At 42.7% G+C, this 22,939-nt stretch overlaps 1 protein-coding gene across 2 annotated transcripts in view; it reads left to right on the top strand.

The window, feature by feature from the left end:
* Positions 1-6,578: 6,578 nt before the first annotated feature.
* The window catches only part of LOC133018507 (desmoplakin-A-like), a 17,569-nt gene continuing 1,208 nt past the window's right edge, over positions 6,579-22,939 (top strand). The window contains exons 1-24 of one of the 2 annotated variants that reach the window (XM_061084878.1): positions 6,579-6,986; positions 8,491-8,575; positions 9,142-9,260; positions 9,543-9,687; positions 11,660-11,785; positions 11,933-11,986; positions 12,071-12,238; positions 12,408-12,512; positions 12,605-12,700; positions 12,789-12,914; positions 13,307-13,459; positions 13,581-13,735; positions 14,422-14,548; positions 15,015-15,201; positions 15,299-15,546; positions 15,654-15,835; positions 16,400-16,538; positions 16,660-16,853; positions 16,976-17,138; positions 17,306-17,389; positions 17,508-17,615; positions 17,841-17,939; positions 18,046-19,860; positions 20,361-22,939. The exon at positions 20,361-22,939 is cut by the window's right edge and continues 1,208 nt beyond it. In XM_061084878.1, the coding sequence (XP_060940861.1) occupies positions 6,742-6,986; positions 8,491-8,575; positions 9,142-9,260; positions 9,543-9,687; positions 11,660-11,785; positions 11,933-11,986; positions 12,071-12,238; positions 12,408-12,512; positions 12,605-12,700; positions 12,789-12,914; positions 13,307-13,459; positions 13,581-13,735; positions 14,422-14,548; positions 15,015-15,201; positions 15,299-15,546; positions 15,654-15,835; positions 16,400-16,538; positions 16,660-16,853; positions 16,976-17,138; positions 17,306-17,389; positions 17,508-17,615; positions 17,841-17,939; positions 18,046-19,860; positions 20,361-22,939 (7,502 nt within the window). In that variant the 5' untranslated portion in view covers positions 6,579-6,741. The remainder of the gene's footprint in view (positions 6,987-8,490; positions 8,576-9,141; positions 9,261-9,542; positions 9,688-11,659; positions 11,786-11,932; positions 11,987-12,070; positions 12,239-12,407; positions 12,513-12,604; positions 12,701-12,788; positions 12,915-13,306; positions 13,460-13,580; positions 13,736-14,421; positions 14,549-15,014; positions 15,202-15,298; positions 15,547-15,653; positions 15,836-16,399; positions 16,539-16,659; positions 16,854-16,975; positions 17,139-17,305; positions 17,390-17,507; positions 17,616-17,840; positions 17,940-18,045; positions 19,861-20,360) is intronic. The other variant, XM_061084879.1, reaches the window with a different exon arrangement.

Genomic DNA, 22,939 nt, shown 5'->3' with positions numbered 1-22,939 from the left:
GTTTTGTTCCAGGTGATCATCCACTCTTTCCAACAGGATGGTTGAACTCTACATAGCTGTCTAATGAACTGAAGAACTAAAAAGACAAACGATGCTGGAGGACGACAATCACCAGTCAACAGATTTTTCCAAAACCTGGCAACCACAAACTTTCCATTAGTAATGTTTTATTACTGAGTTTTACAGCTTCATCGATTTGTTTCTCTCTCATCAAAACATTAGTTACAACACACAAATCTAAAGTTTGATTCTGAACGAGATCTTTAATTATCCTTACATTTGATACCTTTTCCTTATTTTACTGAAACACAACCATTCAGTTGACAAGTCATACGTTTATAATTGAATAACTGTGAATATACAGGAGAAAGATGATGGTAATTATCACAGGCGACATAGGCGGTTGCCTAGGGTGAAAAATGCCGAGAGGGCGGCACAAGAGACTGAATTATCTTGACGTGACACATGCAATGTAAAACAATATATTAACGTCACACCATCATCCTCTAACCCAGGGACGCACCAGAGGTAGAAGTGCCGCGAAAAGCGGTCCGCCTCATTTCCTCGCCCATGTTCGCACCGGCAGCGTAACTCCGGGAAGAACCGGGAAGCGCCGCGGCCACACACACACACACACAAGCACATAATCTCCTGTGGGGGTTGGGGGGCGGCTACAGGCTTGCGTAGGTCAGTCACCTGTGAAGACCAGCATCATTTACCCCTGAACCAGCGCAGAGAAATGCGCTCCCTGGGCCGCAGGGATGAGGCAGCCCCACGCCACTACGCTGCCATGGGTGGAACCAGGACACCAGTGGACACAGAAGCTGGGTCCGAACTCATGGGTAAGTTTGGCAGGCTGTCGTGTTGGCAGGACTTCAACCACCTATTCATTGCACAATATCTAATAATATGTCAATTTAAAAACAAAAATGAACCATAACCATTTCAAATTAAATATATACATAAAAAAAAAAAATTAAATTAAATAAAAAAATTAAATTTAATTAAATTTTTAAAAAAAACAAAAAAACAACTGCGCTCGCACATCCTGCGCAGAAACTTACTGGGCACATCCTGCGCAGAAGACCATTGCGCACATCCTGCGCAGAAACCTACTGCGCATGTCCTGTGCAGAAGCCCATTTAATTTAATTTCATGAAATTAAATTTTTCTTTTTTTATATTTAATTAATTTAAATGTACATAGTGTGGTATATTTTGCAATTAATAGGTGATTGAAATCCTGCCATTTTTAAGAGTTCAGTATATTGCCGGCACGAAGATAAGAGAGCCTGAGAATCGAACCCGCGACCTTTGTGGTAAAGAAAGACTATCTACCCACTAGGCCAAATAGCCTTCTGACCCATGAGGAACAAAGCGCGCTAAGAATATGGACAAATTACCGTTGCTTTTTATACACACTTCAGAAAAAATATTTTCTACTTTACTACCTTACTTAAAAGTTACTTTTATATTTTGGGATTTTAGATACTGCAGGATTTAACATCTGTATACCGTCCAAAAGTTAGTGGGTGCATGACAGTTTGCGTGTGTATGTTGGGGGGCACCAATTTGGCCCTGGTAATTATGAACATGTCTGATAATAGTATTTATGGTGACATAAGGTTCAATATTGGTCCAGTTTGATTTATCTCCACTGACTTATAGTCTATATTTATCTGAGCATGTGACAGCAGACTCCCACTCCAGCCACAGCACATGTATATTTAGCAATGCTTCACCCTCCTGGCCATAATGTGAAAGTACATGTACACACACACGCACACATATCCACACACACACAAACAAACACAGGGAGCTGAATCCTGCACAGGTAAGTTTCATTAAATTAAATTTTTCAACAAACATTAGGAGAAATCCATTTTTTTTCTTTTCTATTCAATACTTTTTTATTACATATATAGAGTATGCTATTACATATAGTCTATAGAAAATTGCATATAATGTATGTATAGTATCCAGTTACATGTTGTACTCTAGTTACATGTTATTTTACCTTTGAGCATTTGAATAAAGTATTATCCCAGAGCTGCCCAGTGGTAGTGCATGCGAAGCACGTTTGACAGATCCTGAGTGGCCCCATGAAGGATTACTGGGAGCCCCTGAATGGCCTGCAGTAGTTTATTGGGTTGGGTTTTGTTGCGCACTGATGACCCCTGCTGGCAGACTAACGTACCAGCGTCTTATCAGATGCATTTGCAGTCTTTGTTCTTTTAAGCTATAGCGACATTCAAATAATGACATCTTTTCTTTGTGTCTTTTGTTGTTGTTGTTATTGTTGTTGTTTTCAGTTCTGTGGAGTTGTATTGATGAAAACCATGTAATGTTGCTGTGTGATATAAATCCACTGTTTTTCAGAGATTGCTGCAACCAGGTTTTAAACCATCAGAAAATAAATGACAGGGGAAATTGTGCTAAAGTAAACTGCTCGAGGATAATTATTGAAAACTTAAATGACTGGATTTGTTTGATCTGCATTCTCTCAAATCTGACAACCAGACAAAACTTTTCATGGCTGTTTGAGCACAATATATTTATCATGGCTCCGCTCCAACAGAAACCAGTTGATCATTATTTCGTCTCGTATCTCACTTTGTTATCATTCAAACTTGCTTTGGCAACCGATTCAGGTGTGTCAAGGATACGCCCCTATATGCCATGCTATGAGTCAGCTCAAGTGTGTGTCTGTGTGTGTGTGTGTGTCTGAGAGTGAGTGTGTGTGCCATGTTCTCTCTGTCTCGGTGTCATAAACTGTCTGATTGCACATGAGGTGTAACATAGTAAAAGAAAAAAAAACAAGGTTGTTTCAAAGACGGTGACGTGGTTAGCAATTCAAATTTAAATGTTCTGTTGTGAAATGCAAACAGACGTTTCCCTATATCAAATTTCAAATTCTCACGTATGTAAAACAATTATGAATAGATAATTAGATTGGTCATGCACTGTAACATATTGTAAAAAAAAAGTCAAAGTACAAGCGATGCCGTGCCATGATGTGTGATTTACTGCTTTGGTGTTTATATAACCTTGACTGATACCATACAAAGATACAGACACTAATAAAGAAACACTTTATTACTAGAACAAAGTAACTTTCTTTGTGGATCAACATATGGCAGAGTAGCCTTTGAAGATTAGACTAATTAGTGTTTTTTGTCTTTTAAACTGCAGAACACTCAATCATATCTATGAGGAAAGGAAAATAGAACAAAGATCTTAGAAACAGTATTCAAAGTATCTTAAATAATTCTGCTGAAAAGTCCAAAGAAAACTGTTTAAGTCAGTAAATAAAATACTCAATTAGTATTATAATTATAATTAACATATTTATGTTGTTACTTAATACAAAGTGGTCTTACAATGGTCTTGTAAAGCGGCCCTGACGAAATGTCTCCTTTTCAATCACATTCTGAGAGTTTATGAAGCAGTGGATAGTCTGAGGAACCATCTGTAAGTTAACAAGCTGCTACCAGGCCCCCACGTTAATAAGTGAGACAATGTGATTTAATAAACCATCTGTCAGGCCTCTATTTTTCACTGTTTACTCACTGCATGATGTCAGTGCAAGTGTCGGGAAGTGATATCATATGTGTGTGTCTGCAGGAGTCAGCAGGTCTCTGCAGTGGTGTGAACCCGTAACCTTGATGTGAATCCTTTTAGTGTGTAGCTTCATATTCCAGATGTCACATTTTTGTGAGAAACACAAACAGGTGTGTTCACATGACAAGCACCTGTGTTACAGCGTGGAATAGTGGCAATGATCCACAATGGATGTTTTAGTGCCGAAAAGCAAACATCAAGTTAAATATTTACTCGCAGCCGAGCAGGGCACACACTGAGCAAACCTTTCACTTTCTTCTCCAAAGTACCTCTGCGTGCATGTGAATCTGAATAATGCAAAGAGAAGATAAAAACAGATGTGAAGGAAGGAGGGCGGCGTGTGAACGACAGACAAAATCGACCATTGCCACGGATCAATGTGACACTAAGATTTACAGAAGATGTCTTTGTGTCTGTGAGGTATTTGTATCAGAGGATTAAACTCTTTCTGTTGCAGAGGCCTTAATCTGATCCTAATTAATCCCTATTATCTAATTTCACACCACAGCAAAGTTCACTACCCTACTGTTCAGTGCGTCTCGTTTTTTTTGGATGAGAGCCATCATCACACTGAAGTTTGGAAAACTCCACATGTTCAGTCTTGCAGCGACCGTTGTTTGGACATAACATATAAGGAAACCAGCCGAGCGAATCTACCTGAGTTTAGTTTAGAGGGGGCGAGAAAATGCTGGGTGTGCCCGAGACTGGGTGCGTCTCCGCAGATGTCATTATCACAGATGTCATGTTACAATTGGAAGTAAGAATGATGACAGTGTGAGATCCTTGCAAATACTCAGCACTGATAAATCATGCCAAGCCCTTTTTCTATTTTTTTTTAAAACTCACGCTTACAAGAAGGTTGATTGTTGAAAAAAAAAAGAAAAAAAAAAAAAGATAAAGACTCAGCAATGCTTTGATGGCTTTAAAAATTCCTGTTTGGGGCGTTGGTTGCTGAAAGTCATCGGGTGAGCTCTCACCCATGACCAGGCCTCCCTCTCCTCCTGCGTGTCTGTCACTGTGTTCTCTCACTGCTATGTGACAGTAGTGTGACCTAGTTGTTTGTCTAATGGCAAATAACCCAGGGCTGATACACCAGAGTCCAGCAGAGTCACCTAATGCTGAGATAAGACTTTATTATGTGCACTGCATGAACTGTCAAATTCCTCATTAGCATTGTATATGTTTCCACTTTTAATATCAACCATCTAATCATTTTACACTTATTCTTTACTTGTAAAAAGTTCCACTGACCTATTTCTTTTTACACTATGTGACCTTCCCTCCTGTTGTGTCGCAGTGTCTTTCTCGCTCCCTTTCACTTTACATAGCCAGGCCACACCTATCTGAATGGTTTGACGTGCAGGTATGTTCAGAGATAGTAAGGCGGATAAGAACAGAGTTTTAAAGAAGGAGAAAAAATAGTCTGTGTATCATTGCAAAACTTGTTTGTTTGTGTGAGTGACTCCTCAAAACACTGAACGCTCACACGGACTCCTTCTGACCTCAAGAATGTTGAACCCGGGATGATAAATTCTTTGCGCAGCCACCATCTCTTCTCTCTCTCCTCACGGGGATGTAATGTCTTGGCTGCGGTTATAATTTTTTTTAATCACTTTCGACTTGATGTGCTGTTTTGACTCGCCTGGATTATAAGAGTTCACAGGGGATCCTGAAAATGAAAATTCAACCAAAGTTTACCAGCAAGACATGGATTCTGAATAGTTTTGTTCCTAGAGTTTAGAAGTGCGTTTCAGTCTTAATTAATCTTAGACCCACATAGCAAAATTGTTTTGGGGCCACACTGTCACGCTGTCCTCCGCCCCACATGCCGTGTGGAATGATGACACATGGGTGGTGAACTCCTGTTTGCCAGATCTAGGCCATAAGTAAACCATAGCAACACCCCATGTCGGTCAGAGGTGCCAAAATCGACTGCTTGGTCCATATATTAACCACATAAGCTACTTCACGTTCCCAGCCAGATTACACCTTGTCTTGAGTTCTGCATGTTTGTCCAGAAAGGCCCACGTTTGCTTTTGGATGTTTGGGCCCTGTGTGCTATTTTCCATTTTGGCTCCTTCGGCTCACGTCCATTTTGTGTGAAGTAGGTGCCACAACATTGCCTACACTCGCCCACATCTCTGTGCTATCTGGGTAGTATCTCACTTTCAGTTGTGACTTGATTTAATCTCATCCACTCTGATCTGTACCAACAAAGAATATTCAGAAACATGGATCCAGAGTTAACATGTCTCAGGATACACACATTTCTCAAATCCAGCATAATATGTTTATACATACACCATATAAGGAAAATCCTCTAACTAAATTATAGTATACATATAAATGCACTCTTTAGCCTTCCATATTAGGAAAGGGGAATCCTCCACAAAGAAGTCAAAATATATTTTATGTATTAATCCACGACAAGGAACACACACAATAATAAATGTCACTGTAAATGCTCATATTCAACTGTCGTCCTTTGGCTACACAATGAAATGTAAAATAATGAATGGGAAAACATATTGGTATGTGAATAATATACATTTCACAAATGGGCCTATGAGTCCCTTTACAATATAACCACCACAAAACAATAACAGCATGTCTCAAACTTTATTATTATATTATTATCATTATCTCTGACATTATTATCTATCTATATAAACCAATACACCGTTTTATTTGCATCCTGTTGAATGCAGCTTACTTTTGATAATGTTAATAATTAATAAGATAATGATCTATTATCCTGAATCACTTTCTCACAACCTCCGAGTTCAACTGAACTCCCCCATAAAAAGTTTAAGTCATTTTGCAACTTCCCATGAATTGTGCTGAATGAGACACGCTGGCGCACACGCACACGCACACAGTCAGTCTGCAGGAGAGTGTTTCGTAAACGCAGTCAAGGTGTGGTTTTCTATTCGGACCAAAAGCTGCTCGCTTCCGCCTCTTCCCAGCACTCACGCACCATTTTCTGCGCAACAGGAGACTCGGAGTGGAACCGAGGAACCGAGGAACCGAGGCGCGCGGTCCTGTGCGCTCTTCTGGACACAACAGAGGACGGAACCACACTTTTCAAAACAACCCGACGAAAACAATAACAACAACAAACATGAGTATGTACGGCTCCAATTCCAAGCTGCCCAACATGGGCCTCAGGAGCAGCTCCAGACCGGATTTGGCGAGTGCCAGCTTCCGAAGCGAGGGGTTCGTCGGTGGAAACGGCTTCCATGGGGATTTCCAACAAGGGGACGGAGGATACACCACCACCAACTACACCACCTTCTCCAGGGGCTCCGCGCACGGCGGGGGGCTCCCGGGACCCAAGGTGGCCGTCAGCGCCGGGGGGGCAATGAGGTAAGAGCTGAGGAAAGCACCTGTCCTAATGATCTCGTGTTTAAGCAAAGCCCCGAGACACATGTAGGAAAGTTTGGGAGTTAAACATGTTATTACTTTCACTTTAAACTAGAAAAATGTGATCAGGCAGGAGGGGGCGTCCGGTAAGAGCTTTTAGATCAGCTGGGAAATGTGGCTGTGTGTACACAGACGTGACGTGGGGGGGAGAAAAGTTTAGGTGAGTCAAAGTTAGAAGCATAAGTTAGAAATAAATGCAAATGTTTGTGGACTATTGTTTCCTTAAGACTGATTCAGGAAAGATTAAAATTATCATTATTTTCATTGTAAAATGATAACAAATGTCAAAAAGCAGGAGAGGCTGAAAATGTGGCTTTCAATGTCAACAAATATGGTATTGTCAAAATAAAAAGAGTTTGGGTTAGGTCAAAATTTAAACCACAAACTACAAAATTCATATATTTAAATCATTCACTGTTAAAGTACACAGACACCATTACCTTTTTAATCATTAAAGAAAATGATGACTATTTTGTCGGCTTCCTCTAAGCAAGGCTTTAAGACCTGTTAAAAAGTAGAAGTCTGAAATTGTAAAAAAAATGTCAACAGTCTACATATTTCTAAAACTATTGCAGGATTCATGTGTCAGCAAAACTTTCAGCATGATTTGTGAAAGTGTGGAAGTTTTAAATGATCATTGTTTCCCTTTAAAATGACAAAAATGTCATAAAGCAGGTTGCACTTGTTTGGAAAAACGACTTACACAGACAAAGATGTTCCCACAGGGGGAAAAATCTCATCAGTCCAAAGACCTGCGACACATTTGTAAAACCAACATTCTCTAGTTTGTTTCTGTAGTACACACGCTGTTAGTTATCCTCCTCCTACCATTCCTTGTGTGTTGCCCAATAATCTGAATCACAAACAAGGAAACACTTACACTTACACACACACACACACACCACTTGAATGTCCTCACATGCACCGCCTCGCCTCACACCATTGTCTAATGTTGTAACAGGGTTGTCTTTCTCTTTGAGAGAGGCTTAACTCACGGTGAACAAAGGTTAACGTAAAAACAGGATATTATTTAAATTGCGAGAGAGAAAGTCAAGAATTGTCTGGTGTGTGTTTGTGTTGGTGACCCCCCCCTGACACATTTCCTCGTCCCACAGCACAAAGCAGGACTTCAAAATTACTTTTAAGTCCTTGATCTGCTGCGCCATGTTCACTTAGAAACTTGGGGGGTTTTTTTGCCTTCATTTTAATTTCCACTTTATTCAATATTCCTTTACATGCATTTGTAAGAATTTAGTAACATAATAACTATATTAACACAACCTCTCTTTTAAAGCTATGCTTATTTTAAGCTTTTATATGATCTTGCTGGATTTTTATCAATTCGTACCGGTACTATTGATGACTTCCTGTTTTCCCAAGAATTTTTCAATGTTTCATACGTCTTAATACTTTTTGAAATAATGTTGTATGTTTGTTTGTTTTTCAGCGTGCAGGGCATTCAGCAGAGGGCTTCATACCTGACCAGCCACTGTCAAGAGTCTCTATCGAGAGCGCAGCTGATGCTGCAGAGTGTAAGCGTATAGCACACAGATTAACACAACTGATCTCATAGGATAATAATCATTATAATAACTAGAATGTAGAGCACATACCTCCACAGTCCCCTTGAATCCAATTAAAATGCAAAAGAAAATGCAAAAAAGGTCAAGAAACGTCCTATTTAGCAATGTGAAAGAAAGAGATAAATAATTCCTGTATCCTCTCAAAAAATGTTTGGGTTCTTCCCACACCCAAACCACATCCTTCCCCAAAGTCTGTTCGTTTTTTTGCAATCTTGCTTAAAATCAAACAAACCAACCAACAAACAAATGGACTGGGGTGAAAACATAACCTCGGAGGAGGAAGAAACAAAATGGCTGCGTTGCTTGGCTGCAAAAGGAAATTCTTTTAGAGCCGTTTATTGACTGTAAAACTGTTTATACAGTTATAAGTACCTTTGTTTTCATATCAATATGATGATGCTGTGTCAGGGTTTAAAGAAGATGACAGGAAAAGGCCGGATGTGACCTTCTAGAACAGATCATCTCAACAATCAAGTACAGGTGGAGCTCACTGTGGTCTGTGTGGGGCGTTACAGGGGGCTCCGGCCATAGAGGTGGAGAAGCAGCTGATGATGTCGGCAGAACCGCTGGAGCAGCTGATGCTCTGCGGCCGGGAGCTGCAGCAGCTGCGTATCCCCAACAACATCTTCAGAAGGTACGGTGAGATGTAATGAGCGTATGTGCACCTTTGCTAAGTGCAGGTGTACATTGGCTGTTTTTGTGTTAATTCATGACACTTCTTAGGTGGCGCTGAACAGAAATAAGGTTGTAGACAATACTCCTCAATTTAATTTTCATACTTGAACCAAACATTTCTCTGAGGAGTGAAGCCACACATGCTTCTCATTCTGCTGTATTTACCCACATGACCTCTTTGAAGCTTCCAGTGCTCCGGGAAGATTCACAAAGAATTTCCTTTTTTTATCCAACTCTGCAGTGTGGAGCATTTCCAGAACACGCAGGGTGCCATCCAACAGCAGCTGGCCGGGAGTATGACCATGAGACGCAGTCGGGGCAGCGTGGGCTCGCTGGACGGGGGGAGGGTCTTCGATGATGCCACAGGCTGGATCAGCCAGCAGAAGGTGAGCTTATCATTTTAATAACACGAGACAAAAGAAAACACCAACCAGAAATACCCCACAAAGATTGTGGTTATTCAGAAATGTTTTATTAAATGTTTACCGAGCTGTCACTAGCCTCAAAACACTCATCTGTTGCAATCAATGACATCACCCACACATGTGTTGATGAAACTTGCAGGACTCTATGTGCAACAGTTAGGAACCTGTTGGAGCAGTAGGAGTAATAGCACCTGCAGACTGATACCTGCCTGTACGGGTGCACAAGTGTGCACTGTTTATCAGGGGAGGACCGTGTGTGTGTGTGTGTGTGTGTGTGTGTGTTGGTGGGGGTGCATTCACTCTACTCCTCCGTCTGCCCTCCTGTAACTGAAACCATCTGGTCACTCCGCCTAAACCTGATCCGTGAGCGAGTGAAAGAGGCCGAGAGGGGACGACTGAAACAAAGAGGATGAAAGAGCTCGGCCATTGGAGAAAGAGACAGATAGAGTGAGAGAGGAGGAAAGAGGGCAGCAGAATGAGAGGCCGTGGCCGTAGACGTAGAGGAAGGAGCGTGAAATCTGACACTCTCCTCGGTCGGTTGTTGTGGGACGGGGCAGTTGATCTGTGATGTGCTCACGGGAACACGCCCTTGTGCCTCCACAGCCCTGCCACCCCATCCAGAAACACACCCTGTCATTCTGTCACCACTCCCAGCCTCACCTCTCCAAACACCCACAGTCATACCCCCCCGTCTTCAGATATAAGAACATTTCTCTCATATTTTCTCCTTTGTGAAATTTTGTTGCTCCACCGCCCATCAGAAAATGTTCTATTCTACATCTACAATGTGTGTGTTGTTTTTACTCGGCCCTTGTACTGCAGATTCCTCCTTCTATAAACCACTGAACCGTTATCACCTGGTGATTTACTGCTGCCTTTTCTTTTTTTTTGTTGTTGCTTGACCTTTCACCATTGGACTTTTAGTGCTTCACTCTCAGCCAGGCTCTTAACGGCCATGTTGTGTGCAGCGTCTGCTTAGTAACCGTGAAGGAAAAGGGAGCGGCGAGAGAACAAAAGACCTGAAGAGAGAGAGAAAAAAAACAGAGTATAGAGCAGGGACCGGCTGAAGTCGGTTTGCTGGCTGAGCTCTTATCAAAGCTTAGATGACGGAATAGTTGGAATAGTTTCCTGCCCCACAAGGGATTTAATGATTATATGCTGACACCCAGTGGACAAAAGTGGAACAAACCAAAAAAATAAAGGAATTAACAGCAAGGAATATACTTTTTTCCCTTCAAAGTTGTAAACTATTTTGGTTGAGGTTTCGAATGCATTTGAAATTGTCCACATAACCACTTTAAAAAAATCGTGTCTATGCCAAGGTTTGGTATCTTTTTGCCTCCGTGACTAGATAATAATTTTTTCACTTAGACATAGTAAAACAACCTATTGGACTAAAAAACACACAAGACACATCTCAGGATTTCATCATGCTGGCGTGATTGCAAACTCCAATTGGTTAAAAGACCAAAATAAATAACTTATACACTAACAAGTATCTCCTGTGTGGCTAAATTCTGACAAGCTCTATAAACATCTCTGTAGTCCCGCCCAAATAGAAATGAACCATTCCCTCATGTATGAGTAACAATTGCTAAAATCTACGGTTTCTGGCTGTGGCTGTGTTTTATTTTCTTAAAGAAACTGAAAGAAACATATTTAATCTGTTTTTAAATCTCATCTCAGGCTGGGACAAGTGTGATTAAGACCAGGTGTCACGACATGATAGGAAGGATTTAATAGTACCAACCTTATTCCTTAAAATGCAGATTATATATAAAACTTTATATCTCTTCATGAAGCTTTTGACAGTAATGTTTCATGAAATGTGTTATTCCCCTGCATTCGAGGCTGATTTCAGGTTATATTAATTGTGTGCAGTAGAAGTTATTTCATTTCAAAAGCTAATGAACTGTGACTCTGCATCTTATAGCGATTGATTGAGACGGCACCGTGGGGGGACGACTCTGCCACCATCGAGAAGCAAATCCAAAATCACACCAAAATTCACAACTCCATCCAAAGGAGTCAGGAAGTAGACAGAGCCAGAGATGAACTGGTAAGTGGTCGTTCCCTGGCCCATTTTAAGCTACTTGCTATTGTGGTACTGCAAATAATTTGTTTGACTGGAAAATGTTAAATTTTTTTGATTAAATTCAATATTTAAGTAAATAATAATGAGCAACAACTCAAATCTGTTTTTCAGAGGGGCGACAAGTACAACCTCTCCGTCCTGGAACAAGAATGGGAAAGCTTGCAGGTAGAAGCAAACTCTTTTTAAAAATGAGCTGATTTATGTTACATTTTTGTCATATTCATACATTTTACCCTTTGCTCTTATCAGAAAATGTCCCACGGCCGCTTGAGTCAGCTGCGGGAGCTTCAGAGCATCATCGAGGATATCTCCCGAGCCATCATGTGGGTGAACGAGAGAGAAGAGGAGGAGCTCATGTTTGACTGGGGGGACAAAAACATCGACCAGTACATCCCCAAGAAGCAAGAGAGCTACTCGGTAAGGACCAGTAGCTGTTTCTTACCCCTGGTTGGATTCCTATCCTTCGGCCCATGGGTCTGATTACACGTTTAACTTTAGCGTGTTTATCATTCATCTTCATTAACTTGGTGACAGAGTCCACATTTTGGCCTTTTGGGATCCTTACTTTTACTTTTTTCCCTGACAGAGGCTGATGAGGGACCTGGAGGTGAAGGAGAAGGAGCTGAACAAGCTGAAGGTGAAATCAGATGGACTCCTGAGCAACAACCATCCAGCCGCAGACAAGATTGAAGTAAGTTTTTTTTTTTTGTCTTTTGGGTGTTTTTCAATTGTAAACAGAAAATTATTTTGTGGTTTTACTGATTAAACTATTTGTGCCCGCAGGCCTACATGGACACCTTACAGACTCAGTGGAGCTGGCTGCTTCAGATCACCAAGTGCATCCATTTTCATTTGAAGGAGAATGCCGCCTACAGCCAAGTAAGTAAATCATCACTGCTCCAGCTCATGAGTCTGGCCTTGGTTTGTTATTTGAGCGCTGATCAAAGCTTCTCGCTGCCGTCTTCAGTTTTTCAAGGAGGCCAACGACACCTATAAGAAGCTCCAGAAGGAGAACGAGACGATCCGCAGCAAGTTCGGCTGCGATAAGAACACACCATTGGACAGCCTCACGGAACTCCTGAAAACCCTGGAGGTACTGTCACACTCTGTTCAGTCCTGGAAATAGAGATGGTTGATACACACAAACATCTGGGGATGCATCATTAGAAAACACAGATTAATAGAATACTAGAGTCAGACCCAAATGGATTTTTGGGGGCGGATGTCAATAATGATGCTAGGCAATAAAGAATTTCTGATTCTGATTTACCAACTGCAGACTACATATATATATAATGTCAGGTTACTGCAAATCAATGTCGGAGATAGTTCTGTTGTGGGACCTGGGTGTAAATAATATGCACGTCCCTCTGCTCATCTTGTCCTGCGGGTTTTGTGACAGAACAAATCTATCTTATAGAGTATGTGACTGTTGCGTAAAGTGACCCAGTTATGATCCAAGGTCTTATTTCTGCATGTTCACAGAAAGAGAAGGAGCGCATTATGGAAAACAAGAGGCAGGTCCACAGTCTGGTCAGCAAGTCCAGGTCCATCGTCCGGCTGAAACCTCGCAACCCAGAGGACAAGAGTCCCGGCCCCATCATCGTCCAGGCTATATGTGACTTTAAACAAGACCAGGTGGGATACACGCTCTGTCGCACACACCCACACACACTCACACACACTCACACACACACAAATACAGTAAGAAGTGAATTACTACAACTGAACTCTGTGTGTGTTGGGTTTTGTGCGACAGAAAGGGATTTTGAAAGGGAACGAGGGCATCCTGAAGGACAACTCTCAGCGCAGCAAGTGGCTGGTGACAGGACCTGGAGGTCTGGACATGTTGATCCCGTCCGTGTGTCTGCTCATTCCTCCACCAAACCCCCTCAGCATCGGCCTCGCCAGCAAGTAAGACACCGTGAATGAAATGAGATTTTGAGAATAATTACCAGATAAAAGTCTGTGCACAAACATTTCAAAGTCCTGGTACTTGGTAATATGGCGCTGATGGGACGAAAGATTCAGTATTTTGGTATTTGTCAAACATATACAAACGTATTACTTGACAAGAGGCTCCACATTCCTTATTTTTATTCAGGCAACAGTCTGATCTTCTGATATTCCCACTCTGAAATGACACATAGCTTAAAATAACCACTTTATTCTCCTAATCTCCGATTTTATTTTTTCTTCAATATGGCCTTAACTCGTATAGATCAAACACAGGGGATTCATTTTATCTTTCAAATGTTAGTTTGGAGTTTGTTATCGATTCAGCTTGTGGACGCTCACATTTCAACAGCCTCAGTTTTGGCACTGTCATGTATATCTAATCATTTTTGATTAGATTTCATATACAAACATACATCTGTAGACAAATGAACACTAACATTTTCAAGCCTCAGAGATGCAAGTAATAAAATTCAATTCAATATAAATATGACTTCAAAATAGTAAACTGTAAATTCGGTGGTTTCCATGCATGTAACCCATTTCAAATGAAATGGAACCGCAGTTCATGCTTCCATTTTAGGTCTGAGGCTGAGATCTACTTTATCTTGATGGGTGAATAATGACTTGTTACTGTTGCATAGGACTGAGCAGTATTATGAGGCCATCATGGGCATCTGGAATCAGCTTTACATCAACATCAAGAGTCTCATCTCATGGCAGTTTTGCCTCAAAGACATCAACTACATCAACTCTCTCAATGTCACGATGGTAAGATAACAACAACTTCTCAGTTTCACATTGTCAAGGTCCGGTGTGAGATTAAGCTGAAAGGGATCTATTGGCAGATAATAATATTCAAAATTATACAAATAGTTGTTTCCTTTCCCTAAAATGGTTCCATTATATTTAAAGGCTTTATATTTACACCAGTATTGGTCCTCTCTACGGAGGCCGCCATGTTTTTGACAGTAGCCCAGACTGGATAAACTAAACACCTTTTTGGTTTTTATGACAAATGAAGGCTAGCACAGGTTCTCTTAAATTTTATGGAAGGGGAGGATGAGGTGAGGGAGTGTTCAGCTGCAAAATGCAACTTCACCACTAGGTGTCACTAAATTCTACCCTGAACATTCCTTATTGTTTTCGTCGCAAATGTAAATACGACCCTGTGTCCTTGTTTGCTGAATTTCTGTGTCTTTTGCATCACTTTAACCTCTCTCCTCGAACTTGACAGATGTCTCAGATGCGCCCTGACGAGTACCGCAATATGATCAAAAGACTGGAGAATCACTACCAAGAGTTTGTGCATACCAGCGAATCTTCTGAGCTGTTCGGGGAGGAGGACAAGAAAACCATCCAGGGCCACTTTGATAAAGCCCAGACCCACTATGACACTCTGATTATCCAGCTGCCTGCGCACAGTGAGTGTAAAACGTCGTCAACTTATCACTCATATTTCACTAAAAAGTACTTTCCCACCATTTGTTCATATCCTTCAAATTTTTCCAACCAATAAAGGGGAAGATGCGACTAAGCCAGAGCCACCAAAACCGACTCCAGCACCCAAGATCCCCAAGACCACTGTCCCCAAGGTGACCATCCAGCCTCCCCCGGCCAGTCCCACCCTCAGCCTCACCCTGCTCAGCAGTCTCCAAGAAATCCGACGCAGGCTGGAGCTGGCAGAGTACGGTCTCACCAGTCACCTCCATGTTCCCCTGGGAGAGAACAGTGTGCACGAGTGCTCTGTGCACATCCAGAACATGCAGGTATGCAACCACTCATCTATCATTCTGTCGAGTTAAAGGAGAGGTGCATCCTGCTGCAGAATTTGCAAAACCACAGATTAATTTATAAATACAATTTTGATTTTCAGTCTGTGCACGGAGATTTGGACTCTATTCACGACGAGTACCTGCGCCTGAGAGAAATGATCATAAAGGAGCTGGAGGGGGTACCAGCGGATTCAGAACAAGCCAAGTTCCTCCGATCAGAATTAGAAATCATCAACCAAAAACTGGGAGGCCTGCAGGGTCTCTACTCAGCCTACATTCAAAGGTACATTATTTTACTGTATTTATGCTGAGTTTATTTCACAATGTCAAAGTAAATACTTCCCAAAATTAAGTCAGTATCAAACATAATGAAATCGCTTTTCATCTCGTTGACATTTAATCTAATCACAGTGCAGTCTAGAAGGGCATCGCCTGTCGACAAATAAGCCTCTGGGAGGAAAGGCCAGTATTTTGAGATTTCCGGCGTAGACTGCGGAAATCCAGCACAAGACTCTGTCATCCTTTTGTCCTACACTGTTTACAGTCCAAATAGTTTCCTACATCACATGAGTTTTATGTTTCAACACTAAAAATACAAACAGACGCCATTTTGACCAACCTCTTTTAAAAGTTATTTGCATGGGAATGCAGATGAATTCAAAAGCTCACCGGGGATGCATTTCAGTAAATGTGTTTCGCCTCACTTGCTCTCCACACAGACTGTTACCTTCAGGCTACTGAACCCTGCTCAAACATGATTGGTCAAACAATCTGGTCCCTCGTCTACAGATTTCTGCATTTTCACGTACAGACTATTTTTAGATTAATGACTATGTGTCTTCAACAGACTGTCGGCCCTTCAGACCTTGCTCCAGACTCTTCTCCAGGCCGAGGATATCATTAAAGTCCACGAGGCCCGGCTGACAGAGAAGGAAACCACCTCCCTGGACCAGCGGGAGCTGGAACACTATCGGAGCACTCTTAAGGTTCGAGACTCACATCTCTTGCTTTTAAGTTTGAGGAAATAAGCAAAAATGTTTTAATCACAGTAACACTCGTAATTCATTTGTTGTAAATACGAACTTGTTTTTTTCTTCTTGATTATAGCAAATGAAGAGTGATCTGGAGCAGAAAAGAGATCTGCTGACAGCTATGGAGTCTGCTCTGGGCAAAGCAGTGCAATGGAATGGTCAAATCTCTGGGTCCTTCCACAAGTGCGACGTGGATTTGTCCAAATACTCGGACCTGGTGGGTCAGATGTCCGACCGCTGGCGCCGCATCCAAACCCAGATTGATAGCAGGTAAAGTACAATAGTCTGTGCATTTCTTAAATACCTCCAAAATGATCTTTTCCACATCCTCTGTTTGTCATGGCCGTTAACAACATCATCTCTTCCTCTGCCTCCCACTCCTTCCTCCACAGAATGTGGGACCTGGAGAAGCAGGAGAAGCAGCTGAGCCATTATCAGCAGAGCAGCACTTCCGCGGAACAGTGGATCGACAATGCCAGGAAACGCCAGGACACGCTTCAGATGGTGAAGTTCAATGACATCGAGACCCTGATGGAGCACCTCAACCAACAGAAGGCACGTCTGTCCTTGTTAACATCGATGTAAACTTTGGTTTAGATGTGTAGATTTGATACATCATTCAGTGTGAAGTGTACATTTATATAACAAAAAATGTATGAGTTTGAATTGAAATCAAGAAAAAACCTTGAACCTTTGTTTATGCATGTGTCCTTATTACACAGGCACTTCACATTGAAATTAAAGGAAAGAAGGAGAAAATAGAGGACGTGCACAAGAATGCAGAAACCTGGGCTGGGTCCATAAAGGTTTGCAGACCCCTTACCCATTTACTAAATATGTGGACTGTTTTCTTTCAATATAAAAATATTCCTATACAACAATGGTACAGACGAGTGAAGTCTATGTTGTGATGTTTGTCTGCAGGACTATGAGCTGCAGCTGGCCTCCTACAGTTCAGGCCTGGAAACTCTGCTGAATATTCCTATCAAGAGAGCAATGCTGCAGTCACCCGCCACTGTGGTCAGACAAGAGGTATGAGCCATGATGTCACACTGACCACATATTTACAACAACTGAGTGGCAACTAAATGTTTATTATACTACTCATTACATAGTACATACAAGGAATTATTATATGTTTATAGTCTTCTTGTGCCATTTTAAACGTTAATCCCTAAGTTGTATTTGTCATTTAAAGATATACCTGCAGCATTATTATCACCTCAACATTTCAACTGCTAATTTTGATTCCATCAGGCGTCTGACATCCAGTCCCACTACATAGAGCTTCTTACCCGCTCAGGGGACTACCACAAGTTCCTCGGGGAGCTTCTGAAAAACATGGAAGAGCTGAAGGTCAGTACTGGATCTTTCGTTAGTCATTGTAATGCTAAAAAAGCATGATGAACGTAAGATAAATGGACAAAAAGGTGACTTAGATTTTTCCTGTTGCTCTCTACAGATAAGAAACACCAAGATTGAGTGGCTGGAGGAGGAACTGAAGCGTCTGAAGGATAACCTCGGGGATAATGATCAGAAAAACAAGTCTCTGGAAGATGCTTTGGCTCGCTACAAGCTGGAGCTCACTCAGTCAAGAAATGAGCTAATTTCTATGGAGGAGGTGAAGAGAACCACGATAATCCAAGTCAATGCTACCAAGGACAACCTGGAGAGCACTAACAGCCAGCTTCAAGATCTCAGTGACGAGCTGACCCGCATCAAATACCAGCTTGAGGACGAGAAGAGGAAAAAGAGGCTGGCAGAGGAGCGCTATACCAGCCAGCAAGAAGAGTATGAGGCGTCCGTTCGCCGCAGACAGAAGGAACTGGAAGAGCTCAACTGGACCAAGATTGACTTAGAGAAAAGTGTGAAGGACAGAGAACGTGAACTGGAGAGGATGAAGTTACTGCTAGAGGAAGAGGCGGCACGTCGACGTAATGCGGAATCAGATATCTCAAAGGTAAGAACACAGTGCACCCAAGAGATTACTCAACTTAAGCAGACATATGAGACACAGATCCACGTTACCAAGACCACAATCCTGAAAGCCTCACAGCAGAAAGAAGAAGACTCGGCCGAGCTGAGGCTGCAAGTTGACAGACTCACTGTAGAGAAGAGAGATTTAGAGGAGGAGCTGAGGAGACTCAGGATGTCCATTGCTCTCACAGAGGAGCAGAAAAGCAGAGCAGAGCAGGAGTCAAGCCAGCAGAGGGCCTCAGTGGCACAGGAGACAAGGATGCGCAGTGAGCTCGAGGTGCAGCTGAGAACTCTCAAGCAGCAGAAAGGAGAGGATGAGATCAAATTAAAAGATGCCATTAAAAGCAACCAGGAGAAGTCCAGGCAGATCAGCGTGCTCACATTTAATGTGGATGAGGAGGGGAAGAAGAGAAGAGCTCTGGAGTTGGAACTCAATCACCTGAAACAGGCTGAGGCAGAGCTGAAGGCAAAAAATGCCTCCTATCTGGAGTCAATCAACAAGCTCAAAGTGTCTGAGCAAGAGATCCACATCACCAGAGTGGAGCTGGACAAACAAACCAGTGAGAAGACCAAAGCTGAGCAGAGTTCTGCCAGGCTGCAGAGCCGAATCCGGGACCTTCAGGTCTCGCTGGATGGGATGGAGGACGAGTTGGAGAAACAGAAGAAGGCCACCCAAGAGGAGTTCACACGTAGGAAGAGAATGGAGGCTGAGCTGGAGAGGATGACACATACCTGCAGAGAGCACACCACCACGATTACCACACTGAAATCTGTCCAGATAGAGGCTTCCACCTCAGGAAGAAAGTATGAGCAGGACCTAAGGGCCCTCCAGGAGGCTCTGGAAAAGAGCTTGAGGGAGCATAAAGTCACCAAGGAGGAACTGGCAGCTGTTAAACTTGAGCTGAAGACACTGAAACAGAAGCTCCTTCAGGAACAGACCCGGATTCATGAGCTCAACCTGCGCAACGAGACCCTTTATAAGACCATCGAGGAGAAGAGCCGCCAGCTTAACGAAAACACGACAGAGATTGAAAAGCTGAAGACTCTGACGCAGAACCTGACAAAGGAGAGGCTAAGGTTGGAGGAGGAGCTGAGGGCAGTAAGACAGGAGAGAGATGAGCTGAAGCACAGCAAAGACGCTTTTGATGGAGAAAGTGCCACTCAGATCTCAACCTTGCATGTCCAGCTTCAGAGCAGCACCAAGAGGACAGCGGAGCTCCAGACTCACATCAACAACCTGACCAAGGAGAGAGAAAAGCTCAAAGCGGAAATAGACAAAACCCAAAAGCAATCGATTGAGGTATTTTTGATTGCATTTAGGGGTCATCTGCTCATAACGCTACATAATTCAACTAATGTTTTTCTTCCTTTGCATGAGTGGTTGTAGCTGCATTTAGATTTATCATGATTTCTGCATGAAATTCACCTATTTGCAAATGTTTTTCCATAGAAAAGCATGTTGTTCACCTTATTACTTTGCACATCATGGCACTGAACTTAATTCATACTATAATAAAAATCACCTCTTAAAATACTGTAATAATACTAATACTGTGCACATGTACAATATCAATTAGGTCTAACAGTATTGACAGCTAAAGGACATCAATCTGGTTTATGACATCAAAAATTAATGTCATGAAAATGCTATATGATGCTAAACTCTTACAACATGCTTCTATGGACAATCATGCGCACTTCATATGAATTTGAATCAAAATGTGGCTTTTTGCATATGTGTCAATAATATGTTGGTATTTTTGTACGGACATAACATTTTGTTTTGGTATCTTTCCACAGACATCCATCCTGGTGCATACGTCCCAGAGCCAATATAGTGAGCTGCTGTCGGAGAAGGACAGTTTGCTTTGCAAGCTGAAACTGCTGGAGCAGGACAAGACTCGTCACCAGCGCATAGAAGAGGAGCTGACCCGCATCAAGATCACACTTGAGACGGAGGTCCGTAGCAAACAGCGTGTGCAGGATGAGAAGAATTCTCTCCTCAAAGATTTTAACAGTATGAAGAGCCAGTTCGAATTGAGAGAAGGGCAGATCAGGCAGTGCGAATCAGACAGAGACAAGGCGGATCGTGAGAGGCTATCCCTGAGAAATGAGATTGAGAGGCTCATGAGGGAGCTGAAGATTATTGAGGAGAAGTACAAGAGCAAGCTGATGATGTCTGAAAAGGAGTTGTCAGAGCTGGCTCTCCAAAGACAGGCCCTGGAGAAAGAGATAAAGAGGCTGCAGCAGAGACCTAGCATTCTGAGCCAGCACACCCAGACAGATGAGAAAGTCCCAACAATTGATCCATCCAAGCTGATTTTTGATGGGGTGCGTAGAAAAGTCACTGCCCACCAACTTTGCGACTGTGGTATAATCAGCAAAGCCACTCTAGACCAGCTCTTAAAGGGAAAGAAGACAGTGGATGAAGTAGCTTTGGACATCCAGCTTAATCTAAAGGGTTCAGGCGTTATTGCTGGCATGACAACAGGTGCTCAAGGAAAAATGCCATTCACTGCAGCCAAAAACAAAAACCTCCTCAGCGCAGAGAGTGCTCTCATGCTTCTAGAAGCTCAAGCAGCAACAGGCCACATAATGGACCCTGCATTTAATGAAAAGATGCCTGTGGATGCAGCCTGTTCCAGAGGAATTGTAGACACAGAAGACAGAGACATCCTGGTGACAGCTGAAGCTGCAAGCACAGGCTTTAAAGATCCATACAGTGGCAAAGTGTTATCTGTGGGTCAGGCTTGCAAACAAGGCCGCATAGACAAAGACACAGCCATCCGCTTGTTGCAGGCACAGGAGTCTGTGGGAGGCATATTGGATCCTGTTCTGAGTGTATTCCTTCCAAAAGATTTGGCCTTGGATCGCAATCTTATCGATGAAGATCTCTATAGGGCTTTGAACAAAAAACCTAAATGCTACCTGGACCCTGCGACGGGAGAGAAGATCAGTTATAATGACCTCAGGAAGAAATGTACAATCGAACCTGTTAACGGCTTGCTTCTGCTCCGTGGTCCAGAAAAGTGCATGACAGTAAAGGGTCTCCGTGGTGAAGTTACTATTACAGAGCTAATCCAATCTGAGCTTCTGGATGAAACTGACTTGGCGAAGATCAACCAGGGCAGCCTGACCAGCAAAGATATTGAAGACAAGCTGAAGTCCTATCTGCATGGCTCTACCTGTATTGCAGGTATCTATGATGAGGCCAATGAGCGAATCATGCCTCTTTATCAAGCTATGAAGGAAGGTCTGCTCATGAGGGGAACCACCCTGGAGCTTCTTGAGGCACAAGCTGCTTCTGGGTTTATTGTTGATCCAGTCAACAATGTCTTTATGACAGTGGAGGAAGCTACAAAGAGAGCTCTGATAGGGAAAGAGTTTAAGAATAAGCTTTTGTCTGCAGAGAAAGCAGTTACTGGATACAAAGACCCAAATACAGGAAAGATAATCTCCCTCTTCCAGGCTATTGAGAAAGATCTTATTGAGAAAGGTCATGGAATCCGTCTCCTTGAAGCTCAAATAGCTAGCGGTGGGATTATTGACCCAAAGGAGAGCCATCGCATTGATGTTAGTGTTGCCTATAAAAGGGGGTATTTTGATGAGGAGATGAATGAGATCCTTACTTATGAAGGAGATGACACAAAAGGGTTCTTTGACCCTAATACCAAGGAAAACCTTACATATCTTCAGTTGAAAGAAAGGTGCATCACCGATCCCAAAACAGGCCTAAACCTCCTGCCACTCAAAGACAAGAGGAAGCCGCAGAAGACGCAGGAAAGCCGTACCAACGTCCTCCGCAAGAGGCGGGTTGTGATCGTTGACCCAGACACAGGCCTGGAGATGTCAGTGAGGGAGGCCTATCACCGTGAGCTCATTGACTATGACACCTTCCTGGACCTGTCCGAGCAGGAATGTGAGTGGGAGGAAATAACTATCCAGGGGTCAGATGGCTCGTCACGATTGGTGATAGTGGATAGGAAAACCGGAACCCAGTACGACATCAAGGACTGTTTGGAGCGTGGGATCATTGGCCAGAAAACTGTGGATCAGTATCGAGATGGAACGCTTACCTTGACCCAGTTTGCTGACCAAATTATCAGCAACACTAGTAGCTCTGACATGACTATTTCATCCAGCAATGCTGATGATATGTTCTCCTGCAGCAGCCCCACCCAGGCCGCACCATCCTCTCCAACCGTCCGTAAACGCTTCAACAGTATCTCTATTACTGTCTCACCCCCGGAGATGTATGATGACCAGAGCCCTGTTGCAGCCATATTTGACACAGAGACCTTGGAGAAGATAACTATTTCTGAAGCGCTTCGAAGAGGCATAGTTGACACTATTACAGCGCAAAGGCTGCTTGAGGCCCA

This window comes from Limanda limanda, chromosome 13, assembly GCF_963576545.1.
Source record: "Limanda limanda chromosome 13, fLimLim1.1, whole genome shotgun sequence".
NCBI lineage: Eukaryota > Metazoa > Chordata > Actinopteri > Pleuronectiformes > Pleuronectidae > Limanda > Limanda limanda.
This window is presented reverse-complemented; position numbering and strand designations above follow the sequence as displayed.